The 16,746-nt window shown below is 48.5% G+C and overlaps 1 protein-coding gene across 1 annotated transcript in view; it reads right to left on the reverse strand.

Moving 5' to 3' along the window:
* The window catches only part of CFAP300 (cilia and flagella associated protein 300), a 55,970-nt gene that overhangs the window by 20,046 nt on the left and 19,178 nt on the right, over window positions 1-16,746 (reverse strand). Inside the window, exons 4-5 of the mRNA XM_044287933.1 lie at window positions 14,831-14,997; window positions 11,245-11,417 (exon numbers count right to left, since the gene is read on the reverse strand). Of these exons, the coding sequence (XP_044143868.1) occupies window positions 11,245-11,417; window positions 14,831-14,997 (340 nt within the window). The remainder of the gene's footprint in view (window positions 1-11,244; window positions 11,418-14,830; window positions 14,998-16,746) is intronic.

The following is a 16,746-nucleotide window of genomic DNA, read 5'->3' on the forward strand; positions in this document are numbered from 1 at the left end:
CCACTCCACGGTTTCCTTCCAGCCCTGGGAACAGCATGCTTTCAGCTTGTTCCCTGTAGCACTCCCTTAAGGAGTTAGCTCATGTGACACCGCTGACCAATCCTAGCCCTCCTGTACCTATATAAGTGGTCCAGCCCCCTTCCCAGATGCCCGAGCATCAAGTCCTTGTGTCCTGCAAAGGTTGCTCTTATCTCTGTTTGTGTTCTTGTTTACCTGACCCGTGCTTGTGTTTCTGGACTCTGCTACCTGTTTGATCCCTCCCTGCTTGCCTCGACTCTCCTGTTGCCGATCCGGATTGCCTGACCTGTATTTGTGTGCCCTGACCTATTGCTTGTTTGACTTCGCCTCTGCCTCATCCTTCGGTCCTGCACTGTTGCTCCTGGTTATGACTCAGCCTGCTGACTACATCTGTACCTCTGGTACCTTGCTCAGGTACCTCCTGGACCAGCTTCTTTGTGTGCCAATCCTTCTCAAGAGGTAGTGAGTGACCTGGTGTTCTCCTCAGGAAAGTCTATCCCCACCATCAGGGGTACTGCGAAGAACGAGGGGCTCACTTAGAAGAGGTAGAACACGTGGCACAGTGGGTTCACACCCGCTGGTTCATGGCACAGCAGAAGAACAGCCTGCCGGAGTTCACAGTATACGGGCGTAGCCAGATAGGGCCATGCTCCGCCAGAACCCATTGACTATAATGGGATGGGATCTAGCAGGGATTTGGCCGGTTTCCAGCATGAGCGGCGCATCTTGACTGGACAACAACTGGTGCATGCACTGGTTTATGTCCGCCCTGGACCCCTGCCAGATCCCATTATAGTCAATGGCGTCCGAAGGTGTACAGAATTATTTGGCTAGGTCGGATCCGGTGAACTCCAGCAGGCTCATTTGCATATAGTAAAGCATCATGTTTCACAGCAATGCGGGCACATATGAACATGGGACCAACATAGATGCCTTCAGCTGCCAACAGTTGTCATCCTATACTGTATATAGAAATAAAGCTGCCAATCAGACGGGGAGAAGAGCGAGGAAGCCAGGAGGGGACAAATACAAGCACTCACAAGCCTGTGCACTGTATTGACCGGACTCAATAGTCCTGATGGGAATGTCCATGATTTCCTAGACAATGAATTTTCCAACCACCAATCCTTTGGCCTTAAAGGTGAAAGAAGCACTCCCTCTAGAGGATAACTCACAAATTTTGTAGAAGTGCTTCTTCAAACCAACGACTTTCATGAATGATGACGTGCCTGAAGTTCCTGGATATGATTCTACAGAAAATCACCGATCATTTTGCATATGGAAACCACATATAGATCCTTCCCAACCAATTCCACCATCTACAAGAAGCCCACTAAGGGTAGTTTTACATCTGCGACTGTGCTGTACACCAGGCTGTTCCGAAATAGAATGCTGGAAAACTGCCGGGCAAAAAACGTTGCGTTCAGTGGTTTTTGTCTGGCCGACTCTTGGCCTACCTGGCGGGTAGCGGCCAGATCTCTGCCGGACCCTATGATAATCAATGGGCAGAATCCAACAATGTCTGATCTGGAGAACTCCAGCATGTTGTTCTCTGATGGAACAGCCTGCTGGAGAGTTCTGCTGCAGATGTAAAACTAGCCTTACCCGATCAACACCATCCAGATGGTACAGGGTGCATATTTATCATGAAGGCCTAAGACCAGATCAAAAGGTTTATCCACCTGAATGGGGAAAACCCCTTTAAGATGATGTCTAGAGAAGCTGACAGGTAGTGGGAGTATCAAGGCAGGAATGCTCCTCACGCCTGAGCTGAAACCAAAGTCCTGTCAGTCAATGGGAGGCCGACACGACGTGATCGATGACTGTTCATGATAAATAATGTCCAGTTTCATTTAACTTATCGCTGGCGCCTTATTTCCTCTTCTTTACATGCGATCTCAAACCCAACCCTTCAAGGATTCTTAAGTTAGTAATGAAGGACCACTCCAGTACTAAATACATGACTATCCAGGTGAATAGGTTTCAATTGCTGAGTCACCCTCTGATATACAGTCATAACCAACACAGGACCATCTGTTAGACCTGCGCGGCCCCCTGACAACATGATTAATGAGCCCCATGCACTTCTTTTCAACAAATTGCTCAACATGGTATAAACAAAAGCAGTAATACTCCCATTACCCATCCCCGGCTGGTCCTGTGCCGATGCTTCTCTGGTACCCAGTCTCCGGCCATGATAAGTCGATAAGACATGTGATCGCTGCAGCCAAACACGGCCCTCAGCAGTGACCTCAGTGGTGTTGACCTATGCCCGCTAGAGCCAGTGATTGGCTGCAGCAGCCATGTGTCGAGACACCACATGATCACTGGAGCCCAGGAGACAGAGATCAGCGGGGAACCAAGGGAGTGTCAGCACAGAAGCTACAGGGGATTGCTAAGGCTTGTTTTACTCTTTTTGTTATTTTATACCATTTTATTCTGTTTGTAAAAAAAAATATGGCATTGGAAAACCTCTTTAAAGGGGATTATCCCATGATTAATGTAAAAAATGAAAATCAGACATCATATAGGACATGACAATCTCTTTCTAACAAAGCTAGAACCAGCCCTGTACCTCACATGGATCCAGAGATGCCCATTCATTGTTCCAATTGGTCTGCTAGATATAGTTCAGGCTGGCAGCTTAGGGAAAGAGCTGCAGCAGAAAGGACACACCTCCTATCACAGCTCAGGGGGTGTGGCTTTTCTGCTCCAGCTCCCTCCCTATCACAGTGCAGGGTGTGTATCTTTTCTGCTGCAGATTTCTCCCTATCACAGTTCAGGGGGTGTGTCCTTTCTCCTGCAGCTCTCTTCCCATCACAGTTCTGGGGGTGTGTCCTTTCTCCTTCAGCTCTCTTCCCATCACAGTTCAGGGGGTGTGTCCTTTCTCCTTCAGCTCTCTTCCTATCACAGTTCAGGGGGTGTGTCCTTTCTCCTTCAGCTCTCTTTCTATGACAACTCAGGGGGTGTGTCCTTTCTCCTGCAGCTTTCTTCCTATCACAGTTCAGGGGGGGGGGGGTGTCCTTTCTCCTGCAGCTCTCTTCCTATCACAGTTCAGGGGGGGTGTCCTTTCTCCTTCAGCTCTCTTCCTATGACAACTCAGGGGGTGTGTCCTTTCTCCTGCAGCTTTCTTCCTATCACAGTTCAGGGGGGGTGTCCTTTCTCCTTCAGCTCTCCTCCTATGACAACTCAGGGGGTGTGTCCTTTCTCCTGCAGCTCTCTTCCTATGACAGCTCAGGGGGTGTCTCCGTCTTTCTCTGTAACTGTCACAGCTTCTAACAGATGACCCAGCTGGATTGAACTGAGCATGTGCGACCACCTCAGTGAGGTGGACAGAGAAATAATGAAAATAAAAACTCAGTGGCCTATACTTCATTTTTAATTAGATGTAATTATAAAAGTATTTAGATCCAGTGCTGGTTTGAAAAATGTAGAATATTTTTTGTGGGACAACCCGTTCAACCAGAGCTGCCGCTACTTCATTCTGAGGTTCAGTGGGGATCCAGGCAGTTGGAACCTCGCTGATGAGTAAGTGATAACATATCTAGGTGATATGCCATTCAGGGCCAGGATGATGGGTAGGCGAGGGTAGTGTGGGGATTCACTCTGGTAGACAGGACAAGCGGACGCAGTATAGAGGCAAAGACCAGAAAAAAACTTCAGTGTTTTATTCACACTTATGGCTACAAAACAGTACGACAGTCCATTTGCAGTTTTGGTGTTCGTTCACATCTAGACCGTTCATACAGCAACACAGTCACCTGTTATACTAGGTGTTAGTTCATACCCGATCGGCATTGCTCAGTACAAAGCAGACCTCCCAAACTGAGGCCTCCAGCCTAGCCCACGGCTCAGATCCCAATCCAGCGATTGCCAAAGCTCCGCTGTCAGAGAGAGAGGTAATCACACCTAGCTGACACTGCCGGCAGTTTTTTTTTTTTTATAGGCCAGTCAAGACATGGCCTGGAACATAGAGTAGTCACCCACCCAGTACTTTGACTACTCCCAGTAAGAGCCGTCCCGGATCAGCTATACTAAATAGCAAGGTGTCAAACAGCAACTGCTGCTGACACATGAAAACTGGCTTTTACTCCACCGAGGCCAGGAACCTCGGTGACACATACCTTCCGTCAATGACGGACCCTTGTGCCTTCCTAGTAGGCACTCACCTAGCGCGCCACCTCACTACCACATATGCAGGCGTTTAACTTCATAGGCCTCAGGCTGCTTGGCCTAAAGCCTATGAGGTAGTAGGACAGAGCAAGAGGTTACGATGACATCACTGCGACTTCCTGTGCCAGGTCTCGCGTGATCAAGTCATTGTGTGAGACCCGGAGCGGTGATGTCATCGGAACCGCCTGCGTCGGGATGCAGCAACACAAGCCACAGATCATACTGTGGCCTGCATCGCAGATTGCGATAGGGGAACATGAGGGAGGTAAGTGTTTGTTTTTATTTAATGCTAATCGCCAGCACTAAGGGGGCGAGGGAGGGGAAGCATTATGTATACCTGGCATTACAGAAGGGGACATTATCTACTGGGGGCAGCAAGGAGGGGGTATACCTGGTACTACAGAATGGGGCATTATCTACTGCGGACATCATGGAATGGGTCAGGGGGAGCATTATGTATACCTGGCACTACAGAAGAGGCATTATCTACTGGGGGCACCAAGGAAGGGGGGAGCATTGTGCATACCTGGCACTACTGGGGGTACAAAGGAGGAGGGGGAGCATTCTATATACACCCGACACTACAGAGGGGGGCATTATCTACTGGCACTACGAGGGGAGCAGTATATGTACTGGTTCTATGAGAGGGATGGAGGAGCATTATACATTGGAACGATGGGGGGGGGGGGGGAAGATTTATGTATTGGCACTACAGCGAACATTATAATACAGGAGGTACAAAAGGGAATTATAACTGCAGGGGGGGCATTATAACTACAGGGGGCACTACAGGAGGGGGTTCATTATTACTGGGCACAATATGTAGGCATTGCTACTAATGGGGGCACTCTTGGAGAGTATTATCAGTATTGGGGGTGCTATCTGTAAGGCACTGTTATTTCTGGCAGTTTAGTGTTTGTGGGCATGGGGGGGCACAGTATTGGGAGTAGCTGCGGGATGACAGTGGTCTGTATAAATTTGGGGGTTGATCTGGGGTCTGTATGAATTTGTGGGCTGATCTGCAGAATCTGTAACAGTCCCCCATGTGCCACATAGTAACACTGGTGTCTTCTTATATGTAGCAGAGGGGGCTGCACAACTGACCATGATGATCTGGACAAACTGAACTGAAATCCGTGGAGACGTCCCCTGTAAATCACTGGAAATGTGTTATAATCTCTTTATTAGGGTACGGCCACACGGTCAAGTTTACTGATGCAGTTTTGAGAGCGAAAAAGCAGAAGTGAATTCTAGAAAGGGAAGAAGGTGTATCGGTCTTTTATACTTTCTCTCCTTTTATTATCCACTCTTGATTTTGGCTTCCAAAACTGCAGCAGGAAACCTGACCGCGGGGCCGCACCCCTTAGAAAGTAGGGTCACTTTAACTTGATTGCAGGGCGCTATTTGCCTGCACTGCCTAGGACACCAAAATACCTCGTCCCGGCCCTGATGCCAATACTTACTTTAGCGGGACAAATTAAGAAATAACTTTGAATGGCTGGTGGACAGTGTTACGGAAATGAGGAGACATCCCAAAGTAGAGGAGCAGCTCGAGAGAAGTCTTTGATGCAGTAGGAGATGGTTACCACAGTTGTCCTGACCAGAGAGGAGGACATGGCTAGGCACATGAGGAGTGATTACAGAACATAGACAAGGGCCACGTTACTGAGGGCCCAATCCCAAACACCAATCCATCATGCATGGAAAGTATGTAGAGAAATGATCCCCCCCCCCCCCTTTTCTGGTACTAGTTCAGTACTAGACGTGTTCATCTCTGGTATCATCCCGTGAGGTGATATACCACATCCCAGCGGAGCCCCAAATCCGCTCAGATGACCCCGTCATAAGGCACAGTGCCATCTAATATTAGAGCGTTGTGGAGCAAGCGGTTCCCACAGACTGAAGGTTTATCCAGAGGACACAGTCAGTGATGTTCTGCAGCTCCGTGAATAGCATTGTGTGCGAATAAGCCACGCTAGTGCAGGGCGTGGAACCGAGCAATCAGTGAGCTGGATGTAAAGGGCAGGTGCATCTGCCCTAGTTTTTTGTTGTTTTTTCGCCATGAGAACCAAATCAGTATCTTTCTCACACCCATTTACAACACATGTACCTGCAATCTGTCAGGACGAGACGTTCACAAGGCTGGAGAAGAGAAGATCTAAAGGCTGGGACCGACGTTCATAGAGAAATCATATGGAAAAGCTTCCTCACCTGCCGAATCAACCCTTGAAGGGGGCGTTCTCATCTCACTCATTTATGGCGTATCAACAGGAGGTCTCTCTATTATTCCTGCTAGACGTTTATGAATGCATTACTAGCAGTTTGCAATGACGGTCCAGCTGGGTGTTACCAACTAAGGGACGGGGGGTGACACTGCACAATCTGACACTACAATCAGTACTGCCATTTTTCTATTGTACTGAAGCTGGTAATGTAAGAGTCTGTTCACACCTGCGCTAAGTCATGGTATAAATCTGGCCCTACACATGAGTTATACTTGCTGTCAAAACAAAGGGAACCATCAATGGAGAGAGTCCATGGCACATGGTCAGATACATCAAATGATAAATCATATGGACTATGAACAGAGTCCATATGCACAGAATTTCAATCTTCATCAGACCTCAGATCAGACAGTAAAAAACAAACAAACAAAAAAAACAACTTACCTCTCCTGCTGCGGCCAGCGCGCTCTTCCTGCACTCACCGCTCCCTAGTCGTCTTCCCGGCCTCGCGCAGCACTGTGACCTGACATTGCACAGCATCAAGTCATAGTGCACGCCACAGGTGCCCTACATCCTGACGTTATACACCATGAGTCAGCAACCTCCAGCTGTTGTGAAACTACAACTCCCAGCATGCTCCATTCACTTCTATGGGAGCCCTGAGAACAGCCAAGCATGCTGGGAGTCGTAGTTTCACCACACCTGGAGTGCCGAAGGTTGCTGATCCCTGCTATACACAGTCAGGACCCAGCATAGCGAGGAGCCAAGACGACGACCAGGGAGCAGCGAGTACAGCCAGCGCTCCCTGCGCCTCCTGCATAAGAACGACTGCTTCCATAATGAAAGCACTCACTAGTACTGACTCTATAAGAAGCACTACATGTTATCATTTGATGGATCTGAACATGCGTAATGGACTCCGTCCATTGATGGTGCCCTATGTTTTGACAGCAAGGATACCTCATGTGTATGGTCAGATTTATATCATGGCATGTAATACTTCATTTAGACAAACGGTTTATACTATCTATCTATCTATCTAGTGGTGTAACTACAAATGACCGGGCCCCACAGCAACTTCTTTACAACCCCCAGTCCTGTGGCTAGTCAAGACTGAGCTCTCTCACACCAGGCCCGGCAGCCACTCCGTCCGTTTCCTACAGGGTCACTGTATATGATGTAATAATACGGGTAAAGGGGTTATCCAGTATAAATAACTGCCCCTCCCCCCATGTGCCATGCCCCTCACAGGGAATATACCTACCTGGGTCCCCGCTAGGGAGGCTTGTCCCCTCTCCCCGGCCCCAGATGTCATCATCCGTGCATGGGAAGAAGCAGCAGCGGCGGTGCGGGGACCAGGAGCTGCGCAGGGAACGGGAACCCAGGTAACTATATTCCCTGTAATGGGCCCAGCACATGGGGGGGGGGGGGCAGTTATTGATATTGGATAACCCTTTTAAAGGGTTTCTGTCATCATAAACAACGTTATTTAGCTGACTGACATTACCGATGGGCCAAGGTCAGCAGTACATAACAGTGGGCTTGCTAAGTGTCTGCCTGCCGCCGTTTTCTTTAAAAAAAAAGCACTTTTAAAATATGCTAATGAGCCTCTAGGTGCTAAGAGGGCGTTGCTTCAGCACCTAGCGGCTCGGTCCACTCATCCTTTGGCACGCCCAGGTCCCTTTTATTGACTGGCGATTTCTCCTCTTAGTCCAGTAAATACCGCCGCGCCTGCTCCGTCCCGTTTACTATTCAGTGCAGGCGCAGTGAGTAAGGCTGGCAGCAGGAGCGCATTCCCCTACAGCTATGTCCCTGTATCTATCTTTTATCTAACTATATCATCCCCATCCACCTCTCCCCTATCCCCATCCACCTCTCCCCTATCCCCACCCACCTCTCCCCTATCCCCACCCACCTCTCGCCCTATCCCCACCCACCTCTCGCCCTATCCCCACCCACCTCTCGCCCTATCCCCACCCACCTCTCGCCCTATCCCCACCCACCTCTCCCCCATCCCCATCCCCATGCCCATCCCCACCCACCTCTCGCCCTATCCCCACCCACCTCTCGCCCTATCCCCATCCCCACCCACCTCTCGCCCTATCCCCACCCACCTCTCGCCCTATCCCCACCCACCTCTCCCCATCCACCTCTCCCCTATCCCCTAATACATATTGGCATTGCCAAAGCAAGTGGGAAATAATTGGGTTGGGATGGGGATAGGGAGACATCCAGGGTCCGGGTACAGAAGTCCACGGCATTTCACGCATATCCAACATGTATTTATAAAAGGATCCATGTCTGAAATCTGAGGCTGACACCCGGGGTAACAAAAACCCAATTCACATGCCTTGAAGGAGGAATGCGAGAGAATCTGATGGGGATTCTGCATCCTTCTCAAATCCAGAACTTGTGAAACAGTCCAATTGCCCATTGTGCAAATGAACACGTCCTGAATCACTCATCAAAACTAAAGGGAGAAAACGCAAGAATGTTTGGTTTAATTTAAAAAAAAAAACAATGTGAACCCAACAGCAATAAACCCTGCCATCCACATCTAGAGCGCTCGGATGGGGAGGACGCTAGCTCTCGCTGAGGTTCCTCTGAAGTCTATCTGCCCACCGCACATGTACAGACGGTACGGGACGGCAGCGCCTGAGCAGAGGCTTATGGAGCACAGATGCTGCACAAGGCTGGGAACATTTCTAGCTGAATGGAAGCTATTATGTGCGAGAGTGTGTGTGAATGTGTACGAGGCAGCTCGGATATAATAGGCGCACACAGGACTCGCACGGCTTGTTTCCTCTTCCTCTTTTAATAGTGTTTGGAGAGGGGGCGCTGAAAGTGAACAGACACCATGTTGATTTTCTTTTTCGGCTCCCATTTTCCAGCATTAAAGTAACGTGCCCCGTCCTGGTTCACTTGGAGGGCAGGTTTGCTGCAGACGAGGGGCTCTCGTCTAGGGGGCGGTGGATTTGTTTTCTTTACTTAACAATTTCTAACATTAACCCGCTTCCCAAAACTATAGTAGGTAAAACAAACATCGCGGCGCAACGCTGGAACCGATCACGTAGGGAAAGACGCTGGAAATGTGGTGTGGTCACGTGACGGGCACAAAGACCCCATTCTGTCTACTTGCTGCTCATTTAGAGCTTTAATTAGCTAAATTGTCCTCATTTAAGGCCCCGCTTCTCCCGCTCGTCCCCATCTGTTTCCCGTTGTACTGATTTATTAAAGGGCAGTTGTGAAATTGCTTGTGTGAACGGCAAACTCTTCCTTTTATAAAAGTTTATTGTGGACAAAAGGCCTGGAACGTGTCAATGCAAAGCATTAGTGGATGAAAGTGCGCAACGTTCAGGGCGGTACTTATTAAAATTAATTAATTAATTGTTTTTTTCTACAGTTTATAGACTAGCAAAAGGCTTAGTTCACACAGCGGATTCAGCCTTTGTCAAAACCCACTGCATATTCGGAAAAACTCGCTCCGGTTTCTGTCGCTGTGGCTTCCTATGGCTCCCGTGTGAACGGGTCCTTTCTTGGCGCGGTCACAGAAGGTAAACCGCAGACACATAAACAACAGCGTGGCCTCCCACTGAAAACAATAGGAGGAGTTTACCGCGAGGAGCCCCACGGTTTATGCCACGGAATCTGAAACAAATTCCATGGACAAAAGCCTACGTGTGAGCTAGCCCTAAAAAAGGTTTCACACACAGCATCTCGCTGCAAAACCACATAAACATCATATGAAAAAGGCTTGAAATTGATTAAAAACCCAAAAAAATATAAATATAAAAAACAAAAAAAAGTGTCTGAAAGGATTTTTCATAAAACAGACTCAGTTTTGCAGACTGACTAGTACAGTGAGCAGATGAGGTCTACCTGCATCGGGGCGCATGCCGCATCCGTATGTTCGTTCCACAGAGGAGAGAACATGTCCTAATTTTGGCTGCGGACCCACTGAAAAAAGAAAAATGGATGCAACGCGGATGTTATCCGTATTAGGCCTCATGCACACGACAGTGTTTTTCACTGTCAGTGATTTGGCTTCAGTGGTCCGTGTCCGATTTTGCTTTAGTTGTGTTTCCTTGTGTCTTCCTTTTTTTTTTGTCTGACAGGGGAAAAAAAGGAAGGTTAATGAAAAGTGTAATTTTATTGCACCAAGGACACGGACAACATACCAGTTGTGCATCCGTTTTTTTGGACGGACCCATTGACTTGAATGGGTCCGTCCTCCGTTTTCCACTGACAAGAATAGGACAGGTTATTTTTGACGGACTGGAATCACGGATCACGGACATGGAGAAAAAACTGAGGACTATCAGGTTTTTTTCACAGCTCCATAGAAATGAATGAGACCTCCGCTAAACTGTGAAGCCATTGTAGGCTTAGGTTAGGCCCAGGAGAGGCAGTTCTGTTTAGTGTTAGGTACCCATCTGCAGAAGCCACCTCGACACCGTGGCCCGACACACGTTCAAAAATGTGCGCAAAGAGCTTCCGTTTTTCATGTATAGTTGGTATAGTACCAGTGTAATCCAGAATAATCCCTAGTTCTATTGTTTGCATGTGTAATGCTGTGCTGCCATAGGTTTTTTGTTTGCTGTCTCCATGAAGAACATGAGAGCCCAGTGCCTCTGTTTATGGGGCTCACCTGCAATACCATAGAAGCCCGTGGACAAGGGTCACACTCTTCTTAAAGGAAGCCGCCATTCTTTTTAGTCTGATACAACCTATTTAAGATGTATACCTCATTATACTGCTGCACACAAAACATCAAGACATTACACCGCGCAATAAACTGGAAAATACCTAAAAAGAAATCCGGTCCTACCTCAGCAATTCTTTGTACATGGATTTTGTAGTCTCTAGATACGGATCTATCGTATCTTCAAACTGGCAGACGGCTCCCCCAAGACAGAGGTGTTTGAAGAGGTGGAAAAGAAACTCTTGTCTGTCGGATGGACTAAATATCTCGTACTTTTCAAAGTCTTCCAGAAGAAGGACCTTAAACAAAAAGATTCAGATTTTCTTAAATATGCTAGAAAGCTGCGAGAAGTCTACGAGCCCACAATGGGGTATCTTATGGCACGGTCACATGTAGAGGGTTCGCTGTGTGTGTCGGAAATCTGCACCAAATTTTGCTGGGGATTTCAATCATGAAATTCTGCAGATATAACCCTTTGTGCTGTAAAATGTATATTCAGAAGCTGCGCTTAACGAGCGGTCCATAACGGTATCAAAAACCACAGGCGGTTTTACCAAGATTTGATGCAGTTTTGGGATGCGGTCTTTGGATGTACAAATTATTATTTTTCTTACAGGTGAAACATATGTAAAAACGAAAACCGTGACCCGAAAAGGAGTCCGGAAAAACCTCATGTGGTTCTTGATGCGCCTGAATACAGCCTAAGGCCCCATTCACACGGCCGCCGTGCCCGTGTTGTGGACAACTCTTTTGTGGAACTGAGGCACAGACCTGGAAGCCCTTCTGTGGGTTTCCACGTCCGTGGTTCTGCTCCGCAAAACATTGGACATGTCCTATCTTTTTATGTATCTGGCGGATCATGTACTCATTGAAAGCAATGTGTCCACACAGCGACGCAAAGTTCACACGGCCAGTGACCGTGTTTTATGGACCCACCACTTGCGGTCTGCAACATAGCATGGCAGCACCATGGACGCGTGAATGGGGCCTAAGGCCTCATGCACACGGACGTTTTTTTTCACGGTCCGCAAAACGGGGTTCCGTTGGTCCTGTGATCCGTGACCGTTTTTCCGTCCGTGGGTCTTCCTTGATTTTTGGAGGATCCACGGACATGAAAAAAAAGTCATTTTGGTGTCCGCCTGGCCGTGCGGAGCCAAACGGATCCGTCCTGAATTACAATGCAAGTCAATGGGGACGGATCCGTTTGATGTTGACACAATATGGTGCCATTTCAAACGGATCCGTCCCCATTGACTTTCAATGTAAAGTCTGGAGTTCTGTTATACCATCGGATTGGAGTTTTCTCCAATCCGATGGTATATTTTAACTTGTAGCGTCCCCATCACCATGGGAACGCCTCTATGTTAGAATATACTGTCGGATATGAGCTACATCGTGAAACTCATTTCCGACAGTATATTCTAACACAGAGGCGTTCCCATGGTGATGGAGACGCTTCAGGTTAGAATATACAAAAAAACTGTGTACATGACTGCCCCCTGCTGCCTGGCAGGTGCTGCCAGGCAGCAGGGGGCAGACCCCCCCCCCTGTTTTTAACTCATTGGTGGCCAGTGGGCCCCCCCTCCCCTGTTGTTAACTCGTTGGTGGCCAGTGTGCGCACCCCCCTCCCTCCCTCCCTCTATTGTTTTAATACATTGGGGCCAGTGTGCGCGCGCCCCCCAACCCCCCTCCCTCCCTCTCTTGTTTTAATACATTGGGGCCAGTGTGCGCGCGCCCCCCCAACCCCCCTCCCTCCCTCTATTGTTTTAATACATTGGGGCCAGTGTGCGCGCGCCCCCCCAACCCCCCCTCCCTCCCTCTATTGTTTTAATACATTGGGGCCAGTGTGCGCACCCCCCCACCCCCCTCCCTCCCCCCATTGTAATCATCATCGGTGGCAGCGGAGTAGAAGATTTTCATACTTACCTGCTGCTTGCTGCTGCGATGTCTGCGTCCGGCCGGGAGCTCCTCCTACTGGTAAGTGACAGCAATGCGCCGCACAGACCTGTCACTTACCAGTAGGAGGAGCTCCCGGCCGGACGCAGACATCGCAGCAGCCAGCAGCCAGGTAAGTATGAAAATCTTCTACTCCGCTGCCACCGATGATGATTACAATAGAGGGAGGGAGGGGGGGGGGGTTGGGGGGGGTGCGCACACTGGCCCCAATGTATTAAAACAATAGAGGGAGGGAGGGGGGGTTGGGGGGGGCGCGCGCACACTGGCCCCAATGTATTAAAACAATAGAGGGAGGGAGGGGGGGTTGGGGGGCGCGCGCACACTGGCCCCAATGTATTAAAACAATAGAGGGAGGGAGGGAGGGGGGTGCGCACACTGTGCCACCAACAGTTAACAACAGGGGAGGGGGGGGCCGCACAATGATATTCAAACTGGGGAGGGGGGGGGGTCTGCCCCCTGCTGCCTGGCAGCCCTGATCTCTTACAGGAGGATATGATGGGGTTAATTGTACTATCATATCCCCCTGTAAGAGATCGGGTGCTGCCAGGCAGCAGGGGGCAGTCTTGTACACAGTTTGTAGTGTATTCTAACTAGAAGCGTCCCATCACCATGGGAACGCCTCTGTGTTAGAATATACTGTCGGATCTGAGTTTTCACGAAGTGAAAACTCAGCTCTGAAAAAGCTTTTATGCAGACGGATCTTCGGATCCGTCTGTATGAAACTAACCTACGGCCACGGATCACGGACACGGATGCCAATCTTGTGTGCATCCGTGTTCTTTCACGGACCCATTGACTTGAATGGGTCCGTGAACCGTTGGCCGTGAAAAAAATAGGACAGGTCATATTTTTTTCACGGCCAGGAAACACGGCTCACGGATGCGGCTGCCAAACGGTGCATTTTCCGATTTTTCCACGGACCCATTGAAAGTCAATGGGTCCGTGAAAAAAAACGGAAAACGGCACAACGGCCACGGATGCACACAACGGTCGTGTGCATGAGGCCTAAGGGTATGTTTTAGATGGAAGATTTCGTCAAACGCGATCTAATCCACTGCAGAAACCGCTACCATGGGTTTTTACGTTGACCTGCTCTAGGTTTAGCTCCTCGGAGCGTGGGTCCACGTGGTAAGCACTCCAAGAATAGACCTGAACATTCTTGGTGTGGTCCTGAAAACCAAGCAAAAAACTGCAGTGCGTGGCCTCCTATTGAAAACAATGGGAGATGGTTTTAGCGCAGATTTGGCCCAGTTTTCTGCACTAAAACCTGCGCCCAAAATGCTCCGTCTAAACATACCCCAAGGTGCCAATGAGCTTCACTAGTGCTGTAAGCATTTAATTCTAGTGATCAGTAGAGGTAAGACTCCCCCCCCCCCCCCCCCAAATCAATCAGCCTCTTATCGCCCCAGGTTACCCTCTCCCTTCACATAGAGAAGAGCTCCCTCGTTGTAGGCCTAACGTACCATAGGGCCCCAATACCTGTAGGGCCCTGTACACACCAGTCTACGTTGACATACTTTTTTCTTCTAATCGACTGTGCTATTGTCATGCTAAAAAATCCTGGGAAAGCTATTGTAGGACTACGCAACGTCATACATCAGAAGCTCTGTGAGAGGTATACGTCCTGACATACGTCTGACGGAAGGATCTACATGATATGAACAGGGCCCAAGGGCCCTTTTACAGAGACCGGTGAAAGACTGCTCATAGGAACCCCTGTGATTTCAAAAGGTTTTCAGCCCGGTGCAGCACCTACCTTACGAAGTTCATCTGAAACCACAAATTCGTCGACGTATTCATCGAGGCATTTGGCGATGTATCCGCTTTCCTTGACAATGTTCTCCTTGTGCAAACAGTCAAACAGCGACATGGACACGTGGGAGCACGGGATTTCTCTGGCTTCAATTTTCTTAATGTTGGTCCCTGCAAGAATACGTATCATCACCGCAATCACAAGTGTAAAATACCCGAAGAATTAGCATCCACCAACCCGAAGCACACACGTGTTTTTACGGTTATTTCACATACTACACGCTAATGTCCCATGATTGCTTCTGTTCCTCAAAGGGGTTCATATCTAGAACCTGGACAACCTGTTTAAACCCAGAGGTGGTCAATCTACCACATCATGGGTGACATCATATGATGCCCTTGGCCAGTACAGGAGGGGGCATAATGCATATTGGGCACATACTGGGCGTTTCCTACTTAGGCCTACTTCACACTCAGCTTTTGGCACGTTTCAGCCTCAAAAACGGCTCCAAAAACACCTCTAAACAGCATTCATTTCAATAAATAGCATTTTTTTTTCCATGTGGAAAAATCAAAGCAACATGCCCTATCGTAAGCGGAATACGCGCTGAATCTCCCAATGAAATGAATGGGAAGAATAGAGAAAAAAAAAAAAAAAAAAAAATGTTCCACACGTGTCAGGGCTTTTTGGAGAGAATATGCGCCAAAACCCACAAGCTGAAAATGCAGTTTTGTACTGAAGTAAACACCCATGAGTGAAATAAAAAGGGCGTTGAAAAACCACTAAACGTGGATTCCACACTGAATTTTGTAGTTGGATTATCAAAATCCATATTGTGAATGTACCTTTATACAGTGTCAGGACAGATCATAAGGATAGCCGGGCACAGACCCCCCCCCATATCAGGGCCGACAGTCAAACCCTTCACTCTCCATCCGTTTTTCAGATGAGCATACCCGATACCATTATTTTGGGTCTCCATTGACTTTTATGGGGAATTCTTGGCTGCAGATAATTTGGCGCTTTTTTCCTATTATAGAATCCGTGTGTCCGCACGCGGTGGTATTGCGCTCATTTTAGATTCAGATATTACACAGAGACTGGGGGGGAAAAAAAAGGAAGAGCAGTGGGAATTAGTCCCATAAGGGCTCATGCACATGACCGTATGTATTTTAAAGTCTGCAAAACACGGATGACGGCCGTGTGCATTCTGTATTTAACAGCTGGCCCCTAATAGAACAGTCCTATCCTTGTCTGTAATGGGGACGATAATAGGATATGTTCTAATTTTTTGTGTAATGGACATACGGAAACGGAACGCACACAGAGTAACTTCTGAAAATAATGGTTCCGCAAAAAAATAAAACAAAAATGGAACGGACACGAAATAAAATACGCTTGAGTGCATGAGCCCTAAGGCAGCAGAGGGAAGGGACAAGTTCCATTACTGGCGCAAAGAAGCCATCAGACAACAGGGAGAGTGCTCCACTCTGGAACCGGCTGTGGACCTATACAGCCGTCTGCCTGTTGGGACCCTGGGCCACGCAGGCTACAGGTGGGTGTCACTGATGGGAATGGCTTTGCGGTTATATATGCAATAAACTCAGAAAGACTTCGATTCTGTAGCGGAAAGGTCTATGTCTTGCCATTCTTGTGAGCGTGACTTAGCGGGACGGGTTTGTCTTCCTTGACCCAACAGATGCATCATAATTTCCACCAGAAAATCAGCATAAATGGTAGCTCGAATCTACGGCAGCTCCTGCGGCGCCCGCACAAGCCAAAATTTACGCCAATGGACTTTTGACACCAGTCGTGGTAAATCTTCCCTCCATTTACTATCATGTCTGCGCTTTGGCTTTAAAAACTGCATCAAAAACCTGAACATGGAAACCCGGTCTGAGGCCCCGTTTACGTGGCGC

Source organism: Bufo gargarizans, chromosome 3 (assembly GCF_014858855.1).
Source record: "Bufo gargarizans isolate SCDJY-AF-19 chromosome 3, ASM1485885v1, whole genome shotgun sequence".
Classification (NCBI taxonomy): Eukaryota; Metazoa; Chordata; class Amphibia; order Anura; family Bufonidae; genus Bufo; species Bufo gargarizans.